The sequence below is a fragment of the Amblyomma mixtum genome, chromosome 2 (genome assembly GCF_055824585.1).
Source record: "Amblyomma mixtum isolate Tamu chromosome 2, ASM5582458v1, whole genome shotgun sequence".
Lineage (NCBI taxonomy): Eukaryota > Metazoa > Arthropoda > Arachnida > Ixodida > Ixodidae > Amblyomma > Amblyomma mixtum.
The window spans coordinates 92,451,069-92,468,906 of record NC_143013.1 but is presented as its reverse complement, the minus strand read 5'-3'; the positions used below and the strand labels follow the sequence as shown (position 1 = coordinate 92,468,906).

Sequence of the window (17,838 nt, the reverse complement as noted above, 5' to 3'; positions counted from 1 at the left end):
ACGCTCAAGTTGCGAGTGTATGTGTGTGTGTGCTCGTTCGCGAGCAGGACGAGGGTGTCTACTTGGAGGTGGTGAACTGGGTGCAACCCACCAATTTGGACGCCGTGTTACTGCGCACGGCAGGCATGTCACCGTGTGTATTTGTGGAATTTGCTTATGTTGTGTGTGCATTTTCCATTTTTTTGTTTTTGGTTTTGTTGGTGCCAGTGCTGGTGTAGCTGCGGCATGTCACCCACAGGGTGGTTTTGTGATCCGTACCGATCCCTTTATTATAATTCTAAAAGTGGCATTTGAGCCCTTTGTAGAATCTTGGGAAGGGCGTGTAAGGGATCGTTAGTGTACGCGGGGCCATCGGAACGCGGCTGGGGGTGCTCAAAGCGAAGCGTCTCCTTTCTTGGAACGCGGCCGCTCGCGAACGCGCCGGGAAGTACGGGTGTCTCCCCACCCCGCGGTACCGATTCGCACACGTGCTGGCACAGATGTGTATTTGTGTTTGTTTTATTTTTATTTTGTGGTGGAGGGAATGTTCTCTGCACGTACTGGCACGACCGTGCGTTTGTGTTTGTGGAAAGGGCGTTTTGCCCTACAGAAGCTGGAGGGCTGGCCAGGCTCTTGATAAACCAATCATGTGAACATTGTAACATGATTGGAAGCTACGAAATGTGGGCCGGGCCTTTAGGGCTTTAAAACCGGGCCCCGGAGCTGGAAAGGGAGGTTCTGCGCTAAGGTGAGATGCTACGCATCTTCGGCTACGCCGAGTAGGGGGCCTCCCCTAGTATTAGCCAGTTCCGCCTTTTTAAATGTTTTGTCTTTTTTTGCCGTTTAATTTGTCTCGAGTGCTTAAACTTGTATCTAATGTAAATATCTGTATATAAATCTTCAGTTATTGCCTTTTTTATCCCTGCGTCTTAACTCATCTTGAGACCGTCTATGACGGGGCACCCCTGGTGCGAAGAAATAAGCTTCAGTCTTCGAGTTATAACCAACCGTCTCTGGCGGGGCACCCCTGGTGCAAGGAAAGAAGAAGAACCTGTGAAACTTTACTGCTTTCGTCGTGTTCTCCTACAGCTCAGCTCTTCAAAGCGCTGTTGTTCGCGACTCCATATCACCATCTTGGCTGATGTCGTCGACCTCACGGGGGTGAAACACTTCTCCCTGCCACATTCTTGCAACAACATACTCAGCTTCTTCGGACTCTCCTTGTACTTTCGTCGAATGGTTAAATGTTTCGACGATCTCACCTGCCCCATCTCCGACCTCCTGAGAACACACAGATTTCCTCTATGGACACGGCCAAGATCGGAAATGATCAACTTTGACCTCGAAGCTTACCACTGATATCTGCGAACTTTGATGAAGCAGCCCACAGTCAAATCCGTAGGGACAGCAGTGATGGCTATGGGATCGGCACTGTCCCGTCTCAGCGGCAGTCCGGACAAGAACCTGTCAACCCCTACGCCGGCTGCCTTTTCTCTACCTGAAGAGCAATTACTTCACAGATGATCGCGAGTGCAGAGACCTTTTTATGATGCGTTGAAAAATTGCGCCCCTGTTCATGCAGCCATCCTCTTAATGTTGTCCACCGACCACTCTGCGCTGTGCTGATGAAAGACAGTGATGGCCGGCTTGGTCGTTAGGCAATGCACCTGCAGGAGTACGATCACTCGGGACCCGGTAGGTTGCACAAATATCTAGATTGCCTCCCCCGTTGGCACGTTGGCCCCAGTAAAAAAGCTGATACCGACGGCGACGTCGGCCTGTTCTCGCTCTTTGCTTGCGCTAGAACGGCCGAAGATAACGCCGTGTTGCACAGCTTCGTTCAGTTGTCGGCCGCGTTAACTCCATCCCATCTGACTTTTCGAGGAGCCTCTTCGTGCTACAAGATTATAGTTTAATGCTCCTGAAACCTCAACCTGGCTGTTGCTGACCTCATGTTCATTGTGCCCAAGTACTTTCTCACTGCTGCCCCCCCCCCCCCCCCCGAACTCAACACTGTTCCCACTGCTGGTCTCTTAGGTGACTCGCGTACTCTCGACTGCGTGCGTAGTCGGTTCCCGTTAAAAAATTGCGGGCCGCGGAAGGGGCTCCGCATCCTTAACTTCTACTGGTTGCCGACTTACTTCTAACCGGCCTCATACTTCGTAATGGTGGTTCCGGCAGACTTCTTACTCACCGTTGGTGCTGCTTTATATCCAAACGTATCCACGACACCCAGCGTTCCTGCTCCACTAACCATAAGCTGACCACCGCCTATGAACACTAAACAATACGCCTCAATGAGTGCCTCACCCGCACTGTACTCGATAAATTAGCAATATACGTTTCACCGTGCTATTCTGATTGACATATCATCCTCCCATGCGTTAGGTTCGCGCAAAACTCCTCCCGTCATGAAAGTGCCGGTTGCTCAACTTTTCATCTTGTGACAGCCACGAACTTAATTTGTCTCTGAATGCGCCCACGACGCGATTGCCTATGCCAATCACACCCGCCATCTAGCATGCTTCCGACTACTATCATGGTAGGTCTCCTAGCCGTAATCCTGCAGCCATACTAATCGCTTGGCCTCATTTTTTCCTGGCTCCTCGTCTTGCTTTGGACGGAATATGGCCGCATGCGCTTCTGCAAGAAATTCATGCCCCCTTATGTTGGCCGGTACCGGGCGCTGATTCAAGTCCCTGCAGTCACCTGCGAGATCGCTCCAGCCTTGTCTTGTCAAACACAGCGTGATTTAGTATATGTCCTCGCCTCATGCCTACTTATCACCTTGCCCTGAAATGTTTTAATATACACCGAGATGGTGCTTTTGCGGCTGAGAGGGCGTGAAAAGACAATAAGCGCGAGGAAGATCTAAACGAGTGTCTCAAAGGCGCGCGTGCTCTCTGCTCTGTTCTCTGAGTGCTCTCTATGGCCTGTGTGCTGTGCGTTGGTCGTCCTTGCGTTTTTCTCGCCATAGGCCCGATAGCAGTACCACGTAGCTTACAATTCAAATAAGCTGCATGCTTCTAATGGACGCAACTTCTTTCTCGCTTTGTACTAGTAACTGGACATTCGCTTTTAAGGAATAGTATGATGAATGTTACGAATGTTTCCACGCTTTCGAGCAACATCCGCGAAGCATCAACCAATCGACACTTAGCAGGATACTTCAAGTGCTTATGAGCTGCCGCGGAAGTATAGTACTTCGGAAATGAGCTGGTGGGTGAAGTAGTCCCCATGGCCGTAGTATAGTCCATAGAAGTTGTCAAAGCCCCTCCAGGTCGGTGTGTACTCGTAGCGGTAACAGCCCAGATGCCACTGCGATGAAGATTAGAGAGGCGTTAAAAAGTAGGGATGCGTGCTACTTCAGGTACTGACGATCAACGAGACAAAAGAAATATTAGCTAACAACACCAAAAACTATAAATTGGGAGGAATTGAAAATCACATCTCACTTCGGCAATCTCTAAGTCCAGGCTCTCAGTCAGGTGTGCTATATCGAAAATTATGTGAACTGCCTGAATTACACTAATGATGTGTTCAGGAAGTACTTTGTGAAAATTTGAGTATTTTGTCAAAATTGGGCTTGCTAACCTGGCTGAAAGGCATTCAGAGCACCCTATTTCGACCAACGAACCTTTCCAATGAGGTGGGTCTCATAGCCAAGTCTCTTCAGGTGCTGCGGAAGAAGTGTGTAGTTTAGACTCAGGCCGTACGGGTGACCTGGCTGAATAGGCTCGTGCTGAAGTCCTGCATGCGTAAACAAAAAGAGCACGCTGGCTGGTAAAATTCATAGGTAAGCTTTGATATCGCTATCAGTCAAACAATTCCCCGACACCAGAAGATAGAGAACAGAGGAAGGCGCAGTGGATGTAACCAGCAGCAGTAAAATATTGGCGTGGAAAGAAACCGAGAGCCCTCCATAATGCAGATGTTTTGGAGGCCTTACGCCTAAAAGGTACCTCCAGATGTAGATGATGAAAACTGGCTTTGACATACGCGCGCCGAATGACACCCACTAGACGCATACACGCCCATTTTGCGCCCAGAATAGACTATCTTGGGGCAATATGAGGCAGCACTCTGGATTCGCCGTTTGTTATGTAAATTCTAAGCGCACTGCGGGCTAGAGATATGCTTATGCGTTGAAAAAAGGAGAAGATGCCTGCGTTTTCAAGATCGCCAGGGAGAAGTAACAGTGGGTGAATGCCGACTCCACGGCGATTAGACAATGGCGAAATGTCCAACATATTGGCACACATCGCAGGAGCGCATGAATAAGCGATCACATGCAGATCGAGCGCCTCATGATGAGGGCACAGATTTAGTTATTTATTCATTTTTTATAACCAAAAGCGCTTTGGTATTGTTGAGTGAAGTGGGTTGAAAGAAACACAAAAGTTGCTTAAGCACGGCAAAGAGAGTTCATGGAAAAAGTGCTTAAGGAAAAATAAAAAAAGAGATTTTGGCAAAGGGAAAGCCAGAAGAAGGAAAATAAAACATGAAAAGAAGATGGAAAATCATTTAATGAAAGCACTCAGTTCACGCTGCCTGAGGAGAAAAAAGTTCGGCGTTGTTTAACCGCGGTTATACCTAAAGGTCGAGAAATGGCATTTAGGCAATGGTCCGGGACAAATTTAGAGGTCGCCATGGTTTCGGGCGCGCTAATTTATGATTGGACATTGAATTTTGTACAAATTGGTCAAGGTCAAAATTCGCTGGTAGACGGGGCCAACTTTTGGAATTAATTTTCGAAACTACACAGAGTGTTTACTACATTCGAATCACTGCAAAAGCACGAATTTGTGCAACGTAGAAGACAACGACCAGCGGGCAGTGCCGCCGGACGGCGATGACGAAAGTTGATGATAAGAAAAGAGGAATATCCTATGAGGTGTACAACTACAACTACAACCCCAGTCATACGGGTCTTTCGAAGGCCCTCGAGCCGATAGTCTGTCGACTGAAAGGCCATTGAGCGCTCCTTCACGGGCAGCCTCAAAGGCCATCGGGTCAATAGTCTATCGAGTCAATGGAGCAGCGCGGAACGCTATCGAGATTTCGAGGGCCTTCGCAATGGGCCTTCTAGCGTTGCCCAAGGTTGCTAGCGTTGCTTCGAGCAACGCCAACGCGCACTTTCGTGCACGATCATTCCCCTAAACTTTAAAGCAAGCTGTAAACTATTAGTCTGAACAATAATTAAAAAATTACACCGGTCTTGTTTAGAGCGCGTTAATTTTCCTCACATTGCAAAAGATGGTAATGCCAGCGGTATCAGTCTTACCAGAGCGTTACTAAAGAAAGAGAAAATCGTACAAAAGGGTGTGTTTCAAGACAACGCAACTGGCTTTTAATAGTAACTAAAGAACCTGCAATGACTCCAAAATTTGCATTTCAAAATTTAATTTCTAAGAATACTTGTGTTATTTCCACTTTTTTCATGAAGTAGCTATTCTGGCGCCATACAAGCTTGGCGTGAAACTCGAGAACCAATTCAATGGCCATTGAGATTTGCCCTCTAGCAGCTACGCAATTCCTTGGAGTTTGATAGTGATTGAGAATTTCGAAGGCTCTCGACTCAATGGCCATTGAAACTGGCCGCCTTATAGGGGTATAAGAAATGAAAATCAGGCTTTAGGTGGGAATAAAACCCGCGCCGCCGGCGCGCCAGCCGGGGGCGCTGCTACTCTGCCACGACACTTCGCCGTTTTGAAGCTGAATAAAGGCGCCTCTAGCGAATGCACGCTTCTTATAAGCATATCTTTGAGATATGTATTAAGGCCTACATGAGTAATTAGCAGAATTTTAATTACAGATGTCGCAATCAAGCGTGTGCCAAATTTCCTCCATGGCCGGCAAATTTCCTTCGTGCTTTGCATGGAGGAAGAAAAACTAGGAGGGAGCATGACGTCACAATCTTGAAGCCTAGTCATAAAAAATATAATGGAAAGAATCATGGGAAATAGGCCCTCACGTGACAAGGAAGTGGTAGCTCTTAGCCGGATTTCGGTTTCGGTTTCGCTCTCTCGCTGTACGAGCAACTGCGCGACCATGGAGGAAAAAAAACTAAGGAGGGAGCATGACGTCACGCGGCCAGCGTTGGCAAGCCGGGTGTTTTGAAGTCGTTTTCTCCCTCAGTTTTTCGCTCTCCGAGCCGGTCCTTTATGTTTTGATTCCGGTATGTTTTAGTGCGCGCGTATGCGCGACCCGCGGCGCGAGAGTCTACAGCAAGGAAGTTGATCTGCAGTTAGTCTGCCGCGCTAATCAGCGCATGCGCGCGCGCAGCGGGGCTAGACTTTACCGCACGCTATCACGTGCTGCGATCACGGCGGGACACACACTCTTTTTTTTGCTATATCTTTACTTGTTAAGACTAGGCTTCAAGGTTGTCGCCGGACGCTCCCTCCTCAGTTTTTTTCCTCCATGTGCGCGACCATCTGCTTGTGTTCACTGACGGCTCCGTAGTGAGCGCTAACTGCTCGCTCGCCGCAGCGGCCACCGTCCCCGAGCGACGCGTGCGCTGACTGCGGCCGTAATGGAGACATTTGAGCACATGCTCCTTCGCTGTGCCGCTTCTGCAGTGCCGCGTCGCGAGATTCTCGCGGCCTGCAGGGAGCTGGGAATCATTCCGGACAGTCTCGAAGCGCTCCTGTGGCCGCGCGGCAGTGCGCGCACCCGTGACAGAACAATGGTGAGCCTCTGTGCGTTCATCGAGCAGGCGGGCTTGACTTCCCGCTCGCTCTTCGCCAGGTAGTGCACGCGTGACACGAACGCTCCGTGGGTGCTACTGCGGACGGTATACGCGGCCGGGCGCCCCACCACGGCCGCTAATGCAGTGTGCCGCGCGCGCGATTAGTCCGAGACAGGACTCTACGAGCGCGCGGCTATGTATACATACAGTTTACTTCTTTTTGTAAGTGATTGTGCGCAGTGGCCGGGAGACCCCGCGCAGGGGCAGACGTAAAGCCGCCGGCACTCTCTCTCGACAGCGAGAGAGAGAGAAATACTTCACTGCTGCATTTCACGTCGGAACCGCGTATGTGCGCGAGCGTATTCGGCACGACTTGTGCCGGGCCCATGGGCGGGCCGAAGTCCGCCTGAGAAATAGAATCTTGCGCAGGGCGCCGGAGCGCTCGTTAAACACGTCCGTCCGCCGTGAGCGCTCTGGAAGCCGCTGCGCCCTTTTTTGGAGGCTCGTTTCTTCGCCTACTCTCGAGTACTCCGCTTACAGCATGCGCTGAAATAAACGCTCCGTATGTGTGTATAACGACGAAAGGAATTCCTCTCCATTCTCTTTATGAACCACAGTTGAACAGTGATGAGGTCGCGGCCGCACCCTTTGATGAAAAGTTTACCTGCAGTTTTCTACAGTCCACACAAAAACTCAAGAGTGTAATCAACAGAAGTGTTGAGACGCGGAGCCTTCAGACAACCTCGAGCTCGGTACGCATTCCGCCAAAGCTGCAAGACAGGCGCTGCGCTTCAGCGCTTTATCGGAGCACGGACGTTCACTAAAAAGCACCGCTGGTTGGCAGTCTGGTAACTGTGGAGGAGGGCCTATTTCCCAAGAGTCAGTGCGCAAAAGGCATGGAGGAAAAAAAACTCCATGGCAAAAGGGCCCTCGGCAGCGGCGTCAGAGGAGGATGGCTTGCAGAGTCTGAGCGCACTCTCTCCTAGTTTTTTTTACCTCCATGGTGCTTCGCATGTAGAAGAGCACCTTCATGCGAGCCCACTGAAAACCTCTCTCGCAAGCTAGCCCACCAGATGGCGAAGCATCCGCGCCGCGTGAAAACGAGATGAGAAAGGCTAAGCGGGCGGCCGATACGCGCGAAGAACGAGAGGAACGTCTGGTGACGCCACCAAGCTGCTGAACGACAACGACGGCGTCTCGCTACCGAAATGTCAGTAGACGTAACTGCTTTCTGCGTATATCCTGGCCTAGCTGAGCTGAGCCGCTGCCATTTTTTTTTAATCTTCACACTTGAACGTTAGCTGACAAAACGTGGCTATGTGGAAAAGGGACTTTTGTGCCGTGGTTTGCGAAACGTGGCTGGTGTCAGTAACCAGAAATTATTGATCATTGCTTGGTGTTTTCTGGTGCTGCCGTATTCTTTTTTTTTTGGGGGGGGGGGGGAGAGAAAGGGGGGGACATTTTTCAACGGAATCTCAAAAGAAGCATCGAGGTTACGCCCTACACTATAAGAGTTTTGTCTGCAATGGACGGTTCTGAGCTTCCGCGTGATCTTTTGGTGCTCATTGGACTGTTTCGGTCTGTGGAAGAGCCACATCACAGATCACCACCGCCGAGAGCCGCTATGTTCGTCGAAGTCTCTCTTCATACAGCAGTGTGCTATGGTGCGTGAGGTATACGCTACGCAGGATGGACCTCCTGCCTGGCTGCCTTTACTCGATGCATGTGTATGTTTCCAGGAATTTTGATGTGCGGGCAAAATGGAAGCTGAATAATGGTGCGACTGTCTGTTACGGTTGTGGGATGCGACCTGGTTAAGTCGGCCTTGAAGCCTGTCGTGGTGTGTGCACTTCCATGCAGTAGAGAAAAAAAGTGGCGATATCTCATTGGTCTCGTGCAGCGTTCTGTGAAGCCGTTATGGGTTCGACTCCCAGTCGGGAATGTGATTTCTTTTTGGCGTCATCTTTCTATGTGGGCACATTTTAACCTTGGCTAGGCTGAAGGTCAAATTCAGACAGTGTACAGGTCAGGTGCCGTTCAGCGGCGTTGTGCATCGATAGAGCTATGGCTTTAAAAGCAGCCAACGGAAAAGAGCGCAGTCAGAGATGTAAGCAGCATCTGCGGGGAAGTGGTACCATAAATAAACGTTTGAGGGATAAAGGAAAAGAAGGTGCTTGAGCAACAGAAGGTCGGACCAGCCTTGCGGGTGGGATCAACGTTAAATTGGAGATAGTTAAGAATCAACATTAAATTAGGTATAGCTAGGAGTGGTAGTGAAATAACTCTGTACAGAAAGATGATGGCAGAATTTGTTGAACTAACACAGGCGCGTGACTTGAACGCAATGAGTGCGCCAACTGCCCAGTCGAAATTACCATTAGGCTTGAGCCCGCTTAGTTACTAATGTAAGGAGACGATACATTTTCGAAGGGGAATGAAGAAAAGTTCAAAGGGAGGCAGTCGATGAGCCGAACAACAAAGAGGCTAGCGGCGCCCAGCACTGCAGCCTCGAAGCTGCAGACGCGGCGGCCCGAGCACTCATTCACCGGGCGTTCCCATTGGCTCCTGAGCACCTGAAACCTGAAGGTGGCTCTTTACTCTCGTTCAAAGACATAACATCTTATTATAAGGATAGGCACCGCGTGTACCCAGCCCCTGCAAAGGGACTGGGGAAAGCAAACGAACGCGTTCTACTTAGACTATTCACTAATACAATGCTGTGCCCGGCAGTATTAAAACATTTCGATCCCGCGTTCACTGGCAGGTGCAAACACTGTGGCGAGGTGGCTGACACCTACCACATGGTTTGGGCTTGCCAGCGCAACTCAGCTCTCTCCCCCCACCCCAACCCTACCAGAGAGGAATGGGAGGCGGCCCTGCTTGGCTGCTCGGACCTTCAGGCCCAAAAGGCTTTGGTCAAGAGGGCTAAGCTGGCGGCTTCGACCAATGGGGTCCCGGAATAGGGACTCCACCCATTGCGGGGCTCTTTAAGAAAGCCTCACCTCTTTTATTAAATAAAGGCTTTTCATCATCATCATCGTCTTTTGCGCTCAAGCCATGCTCTTGATCATTCTGGGCGACCATTCCTATGGTCGTGAAAATATCATAACTATTGGGTTAATACCAGAACGTTTGTTTATTACACATTAAACCACATGCCTGCTTTACACAGAACAAAACGTCCATACTGATTTATTTATTTATTTATTAAGGCGGAAGCCTTTAATGCCTCATCGTTGTAAGCAGGAGCTGTCGACAAGAAATGTCACGCTTTTCAGTTGGTCGAAACGGTCGTAACGTCACAGTGCGCGAATTTCAAACGGGGCCAATTGTACTTTGGCTACTAACCATGCAACCAATTAAAGGGATCGTATAGTGATGCTCCAAGTAAGTTTGAGTTTAGTTAATTGCTTACTTAACCAATTAGTCCAATTAACCTTTCTAGTCAGGCCAGATAAATAAATAAAACCGGGTAAGAAATTGGCCGAGCTTGGGAATCGAACCCCGGTCTCCGGAGTGCGAGTCGAGAGTCGAGCACACTACCACTCGGCTATGCCAGCTCGATGGTTTGGAATGAACAAAGGTGCGTCTAGTGAATACGGTGTCTTCGTTCACTCCCATCTTCCTCCCTTCCCGTTACGGCGAGGTTCAGGTGTGCACCGAGATATGCGAGACAGATACATTTCCTTTTCTCAAACAACAATTTACTGACGAGCAAGGCGTATTTGTCCGCATTTCAGATTGGTCCAAATTGTCGTGATGTCACCACGCGCGAATTTTGACGGGTGTCCACCGAAATATGTGAGACAGTTGCTGCGCAACTTTCTTTCGTCAAATACAATTTTCGACTAGTGCTACTGATATATGCGAGACAGTTAATGCGTAATTTCCTTTCCTCAAATACAATTTTCATTTTCTTCATTACGGCCCCTCTTTCTTCTTTCACTCCACTTCCTCCCTTCCTGTACAGTGCGGCTCAGGTGTCCACCGAGACGACAGAGAATTACTGCGCCATTTACTTTCCTTAAAAAGCGTTGCGTTCAAAGGGCAAGGCATCACGCCGAACGGGTGGTGGCGTTCAATGGACTCCGTGGCAGCGCTACAACACGCTGTCGCGTTCCACTCCTAAAGGCGAAGCTTAAGCGTCATTAATTGGCAGTTAATTAATGCACCAACAAAATGTGAAGTGAACAATCGTGTAGCAGAATGCAGCACGAAGGGGTCGACCGACTAGCCCGAGGACTAACCAACCGGGCGGCCGGCCCCACGGATCCAGACGCTCTTGCCGAGGCTCCCCAGACCTTTGCCGAAATTACCAACCTCTACAGAGAGATGAGACGCCAGTTCCCGCCTCCACACCCCGACTTGAATCGAGCGCAAGCCAGCTTGCTCCGCAGGTTGCAGACGCACTCCATCCTTAGCCATTCTAGACTTTCACTCATCACAGACGGGGAATATGACCCCGTCTGCCAAAATTGTTACCAGGGAGAAATCGCCACCCAGGCACACATCCTCTGGGGTTGCGCGGGAAATCCGCCCCCTCGAACCTTACTGCCAGCTCCCTCCGAAGAAGGATGGAACCAACTCCTCAAAAGGCCAGACAAGAGCATCCAACTGGCACTCATTTCGTGGGCCCAGGAAGTCGCCCCCACCTGGGGGCCACACCAAGCCCACCTGCCCTAAATCCCTCCAATCTATGGCAATAAAGTTGTTTCTCTCTCTGCAGCACTCAGGCTTTCGCCTTTCAGCACTTTAGCCGCTAAAGTTCCTCGTAATTTTTTATTTATTTATGGCATACTGCAGGCCGTGAGGCCCAAGCAGGAGTGGATACAGAACAGAACACAAGTTGAGCAATAATACCAAAGTGCAAGCAGAAAACGAGCAGCGCGAAATGACATGGAAAAGAAAAAGAAGCTAACAAAACAAACTAAAAACAAACTAACAATGGGCACTTATCAGGTCAAGAGACCGTACACACGAAGCTGGTAAGCTGTTCCAGTCACTGATGGTTTGTGGAAAGAAAGAGTGCTGAAATAAGTTAGTCTTTGCAAAGTACGGGGTCAGAGAAAGGGGGTGGGAGTGTCGGGTTTGTCTGGTGTTCTGTAGATTAAGATACGGCGAAGAATTAATTCCAAGTTTATGGTTAAATAACAAAAATAGGAATTTCAACCTAAGAGGTTCTCACCTAAGAAGTAAGAACCGCTTAAACAGTCTAGCCTTCAAATCTTTCGAATTTTTGTTTCGTTAATAATTTCCTTGTTGTATATATTTCCTCCCATTTCCTTGCCCCTCGATGTGCGAAAAACATGGAAAACCTCCCCTTACACTACTTGTTGGAGGTTTAGAGGGATTTCTGGTACCGTATCGATTCGAGTAGAGTCCCGTCATGAGGGCGCCGCGCGACGCCGTGCACATCGGGTGCACGTAGTAGTTGTTGAGCACCACACCATCAGCTGCCAGCGTGTCCAGGTTGGGCGTCGGGATCTGCCCTGACCCATGGAAGCTGACATCAGCCCAGCCCTGCAGTAAGCGCACAGATTAACGACAAGCAGCGACTTTGGTTTGGTGGCAGCCCCAACCGTCGGTTTGCTTTTTCTGCAGACAGCCATGGGCGTCGTGAGAGTCATTTCGTAATGGCCACTGGCTTGCGTGACTTGTACGCAGAGCAATCTAATTCAGTTGGAGCCGTACATCGCACTGCTAACGGACATAAGCAATATCCACGCAGTGGCACCTCATACAAAGGGCGATCAGTTTGTTTAGGTGAGCTATCAAGCCATTGAACCCACGGTGGTAACAAATCACGCATGTCACTAATCAACGGCGTTACCGCCCATGATTTTTCACAAAACATGCACGGCTTGATATGATGCCCTCATGAGCCGCAACCTCTTTTGTATGAGGAAGATGTGAGTTGATACAAGACGCATCTGAGCTCTTATTTGAGCAACTTTACCCGTGTCTGTTGAGGTGAGCTGTATAAGTCCATACAAGAGACATTTCTGACGCGTTACAACTTGTATTCAGCTAATAACCTACTCATAGTCCATATCGGTTAAGCCACCGCGGTGGCTTAGTGGTTATAGTGATCGGCTGCTGCCTCGAAAGACGCGGGTTCGATCCCGGCCGCGGCTGCCGCATTTTGATGGAGGCGATATGCTAGTGTCCCGTGTACTATGAGATGTCAGTTCTCGTTAAACAACAAGAACCTCTTGTGACCAAAATTATCCAGAGCCATCCACTACAAGCATCCCTCTTCGCCTTAGTCGCTTGGGGATGTTTAAATATATAAATCAAATCAACCCAAACCAAACCATGCAGGTTCATACGAGTCCCTGTATTGGTTTGGTTTGGTTTATGGTGTTTAACGCCCCACAACGACTCAGGCTATGAGGGACGCCGTAGTGAAAGGCTCCGGAAATTTCGACCACCTGGGGCTCTTTAACGTGCACTGACACTGCACAGCACACGGGTCTCTAGAATTTCGCCTCCATCGAAATTCGACCGCCGCGGCCGGGATCGAACCCACGTCTTTCGGGACAACAGCCGAGCACCGTAACCGTAACCCAGAAGGTGACTGCCACGGAAGGAACCAGGGCGGAAGAATGTGCAGTTTGAGTGTGGCTGCACTGCAGAGGGCAGAGCTATTACGTTAGAGATGAACTATAGCAGCTTTGGCTTATTCATGCAATGTATGGCAAGCCTAGCACTACAAGTTTTATTGCGCGAGCACTAGGGCTTTTAAATATAAAAAAAAAAACATTCTATGTTTTTATGACTTGGGTTAGACCAGTAGAAATTGAATAAACATGTACGCGATTGCGCCGCACCGGGGTTCCGAAACCGCGGCGCCGGTACAGATGAGCTTCGCAGGCCACTACACGAGAGCACTATCCTATCGCCACAACTTTCTTTCATTCATGGCAATTATTTGCATGGTTTTGTACAGAAAAAAACCCATGCAAAACCATGTGAACCATGCTATCGCCACAACCGGTAAGCCCTCCTTTTAACTTGTTGTTCTTGGTTAACTGCTGCTGCTGATGATGATGTCATTAGGCTTAATGGCACATGCCTACGGCGGGAGGGACTGCTGCTCTCGTGCTGTGCATTGCAAGACGTCGTCTTTGTCAGCTTCCATCCGTGAGCACTGATTCCAGAACGCACTGCCACCGCAGTGACCTCTCAAGGTGCGTTAAGCCGTCCTAAACTTTTTAGCCGGCTGCCACTAAGTTTCCCAATCACCGATTTCGCCGACCTTTGCTTGAAGCCTGACATTGGAACTCGAGCCCCGAACCGAAAGCGAAATGAAAAGCGACGTGCTAGCGCACATTCTTCGCATTTGGCCAAGTAGGCTGAATGAGCTGTAGTTTTTACTGTTCTTTTGTTATTAACTCTGTGGTATTTTATCTACTGGAGTTGCTAGTGTAATTGATTTAGGTCACAAAAAATTAATGGCTGATTAGTGCTACTGATGAGTGCAAAACGGCATCAGATTTTGTGAGCGCTTTGTGCTGATAAACTGGATTTCTTCAGACCATGAGCTTTTAAGTTATTTTTTTGCCCTGTTGCGGTGGTTCAATTTTCTCGCCATTTTGGGTGACTTGCTCCATGCTCGTAAAATTGCGGTGGTGTATAGAAGCGCACAATAGCGTAAAATCGGACAGATTAGCTATGCGGGTACAAAGCAAAGGAAATACCGAACACGTTGGCATTTGCCAGTACCCGATTTCAGAGGATATCTTGCTAACATTAATCATCGCGAAATTTAAGATCATCCTGCCGGGCCGTGTTACTGAACTGTGCTCGTCCCCTGTCTTACTGGGTCCCATTCCCGGGCTCTTTTGCGCTTGGAATCGGATTAATGTGGACCAAAACGACGATTTTCAAAGCACAGCGCGAGAAGAACGAATAAAATTTGAAGAAAACGATGATATCCTTAACTTTTTTTTCTTCGTCCTCAGAGGCATATCGACGAGCGTTCGCGTAAGTGTTCTAGTTCTAATGTTCAAGCACTGCATTACAAATTGGAAGAAAAATCCACCACGTGCCACTGGTGGTATCTGAGGACGACCTCCATGTATCACGTATGGGCGATGCTCGACCAAGTGCGCGGTAGCGGCGGTCCAGTATTCCACTTTCAACGGTAATTTTGATAACAATACATGAACGTTCACTGTATTCACCAGCGCAACCCTTATCTATAGCGGCGGTAATGAAACGTCACGTATGACAGCAAGTGTCACGTGGGACCGGGTCGAACGGTGAGGGCGGCAGTGGCTCGAGAGCTGTCTCTTGCTGCGTGTGGCGTCAGTACTGCCAGAACTGTGGATCTCCTTTTAAGATTTACAGCCGACAAGGGCAGATAAACGAGGGCCTTGCTATGACATGCGTATGACGCGAGCCAAAGGTCGCCGACAGCAAGGAAAGCAAATAGGGTTTTTTGTTATTTGTTTTGTGTTTTATCCATCGGAGATCAGTCGCCGAGTCGGTAAAAACGTATAGACCTGCGGGGATTGGTACAAAAGTGGGTTCATGACCAACCGAAAGTATTCTTGAAAGAAATAAGCGAGCTTGTGGGCCGATGGAACAAGTGCATTGTAAAAGGAGGAGACTATATGGAGAAATGATGTTCAGTCATTTACAAGACTGCCGGTTCGCGGATAAAAGTTTATGTCTGCCCAGCCATGCAAAGCAGGTAAATAAAAAGCACGAAAGAACGATTGCACATGTTTTCTTTATGATTTCTAAGAATGCCTGCTGAGTGTTTACTGAGGCGACGAAGAAATAAAGTTTCTGGCAATCCACATCCCGCAAAGTTTTCTGCATGAATTTATGTACTTACATGACTTACACCTACCTTTGTGTGAACAAATTATAGAACGAAATGTGTGGGTAATATTCTGCTTGCGCTTATAGTTTAAATACGAAAGAGCACAGGCGACTGCCAGAGGCACAGATTCACGCAAACGTTTTCATCCAGACAGGCCGCTTAACACCGTGAACCAAAAGTTAAAATTATTGCTTAATGCACAAAAATAAAATAACGAGGCAAATGTTTCCGCTTATGAGCGCAATTCTATACCTCACAGCAGTTGTGCCTTCATTGTTAACACAATATTTTGCGCGTACATCATGAACTCATCGACGCATATAAAAATCGGTATGCTTGATGGCTAGTAGCTTTATAGTAAGCCCTGGCTAGGTGAACGCTTTGTCTTATGGAAAAGCTGTTTCCACGAGCTGCTGGTAGACGTGCTGGCACCTTACAGATGTACAAGAAACTGCCGTTGAAATATGTACTGCACAGCCTCGCCTATCACCATCTCGTCCACCGTTAAAAGGAATTTTGTCAATTTAGCTTGAAATGCAAGACCTTTCGTGTCTTCATGCGCAACAAGTTGCAGAATCCGCATACTAAAAATTTAAGATCTCGTATTTAAACGAATTAGATGTTCCAGGTTAGACTTTTACATTTCATATTGTGCTGCCTCAAGCGTCGAGGGCGACGCTTGTACGGATAAGGGTTAAATAGAAAATCAGTCAAAAAATTTAAGTTAAGCATTTCTAGATATGAATGATGCCAAAGCTACAGGAAGTTTTAGCTCTTTCTGAAAATGAAATATCTCCCAGAAGTGTATTTCAGAGGTGAATAGCGCGCAAGCGTCAGTCGTTTCCTTGTTTTTTTTTTCCTTCGTGGCTTTCTAAGCATCTAAATGAGAGTTCACTTCGCACTAACAAGCGCGCAGAAAGAGTCCAACTCACTAGGTCATCGGCCATTATAAAGACGATGTGCGGTTTCCTCGCGCATGCAGTGGGCCCGCCGAACGTACTTCCACGGATAGCAATGATGACTCCTAATACACTACTGAGGACCTGAAAAATGAAGAAAACCGTTTCCATCTAGTATTTAATCGTCTCCTTCGTCATTCTAATGCCAACGCATTTCATAAAACGAGGCAGCACTTACCAAAACACGTCGGCTACCGATCGTGCAAGCCATGTCCCTATTCGTTTTTTGTGTGCTAAGCGATTGCGACTGCCATTTTAAAGCTCTAACAGGGTTCATCACCCGGGTTTCCTGTTGCGGCATCAGCGTCGGCTGTGCATATGCTCTCCTCTCTTTGTTACCTCCACCGGACGGTGAGGAGGTACAGGGAGAAGAATTACGAGAATGGGAAAGAGAGAAGCTTACCCGTCGCGAACGGGCTAAAGAGGTGCTACATTTAGCAGCTGCCTACCGGTACATAGAATGTGACGTAATACGTGCGTTCAGGGGTGAGTTGTTCAACCTCCAGAGCCGCCTAGTTTCCTAATGGCTCTATTCATGGGTAGATTTTACTTCTCGACATTCCCAAGCGCGAACACCTTTTGAAACTTGCAGAAAACGAATGTATAAATTACTACCTGCCAGCTCAAGATCACTGAAGAAAAGCAGACTTCTTTAAGTAAAGGATGAAAAGTTAACATATATCATTTGTGTAAATGATGTAACTGCTTCATGACATATGTCATCACATGTATTACTGCGCCCGAAATGAAATATCTAAACCTAAGACACTTTTGCTTTTAATATTGAAAAGTTCCGCTCAAGCACCCTGTATACAATTGCACCTTAACGCAGTGCTCTAGCAGGAAGGTGTGTTGATGGGCGAGTTGGTTGGGGTGCATCTTGAGAAAAACAGCGCTTTCAGACAAAGGACAAGAACAAAAAGGACACACAACTGCGCTGCAGCTGTGTGTAATTTAGCAGTAATTTACTATCACCATAACCCTTAGAGAGATACCAATAAAGCTGGGCTAAATGACGTGGGAATTAACCTCGCAAATAAAGGTTTGCTGAAGTGTTGGATCGGAAAATACTTGACCAGTCACCGGGATCGCTGGCAAGCGTTAAGAACACTGCCTTCGCCCCGTAGCTGAAAAAATGAAGAAAATATATTCTTCGAATGTTGCTGCTGCTTCATACGGAAACTAAAAGAGCACACCACGACGAAGAAGCTCAAATAATTTTCAGACACCTAGCATCATTTCTTAAGGTTACTGGCATTCATTATCCCGTTGTGCTGGGATGCTGAAGAGCTATGAAACGGAATAAAACACTACTGCATGCAGCCAGTTTTTTTTTCTTCGTGTCGGTTTGTGTGTTTTTTTTCGCATGGTGCCAT

The 17,838-nt window shown here is 48.2% G+C and overlaps 1 protein-coding gene across 1 annotated transcript in view; it reads right to left on the bottom strand.

The window, feature by feature from the left end:
* LOC149360179 (arylsulfatase B-like) overlaps positions 1-16,673 on the bottom strand; it is a 37,868-nt gene extending 21,195 nt beyond the window's left edge. The window contains exons 1-6 of the mRNA XM_089567796.1: positions 16,641-16,673; positions 16,436-16,546; positions 12,031-12,190; positions 3,617-3,729; positions 3,193-3,297; positions 2,139-2,150 (exon numbers count right to left, since the gene is read on the bottom strand). Of these exons, the coding sequence (XP_089423922.1) occupies positions 2,139-2,150; positions 3,193-3,297; positions 3,617-3,729; positions 12,031-12,190; positions 16,436-16,546; positions 16,641-16,673 (534 nt within the window). The remainder of the gene's footprint in view (positions 1-2,138; positions 2,151-3,192; positions 3,298-3,616; positions 3,730-12,030; positions 12,191-16,435; positions 16,547-16,640) is intronic.
* Positions 16,674-17,838: the final 1,165 nt, after the last annotated feature.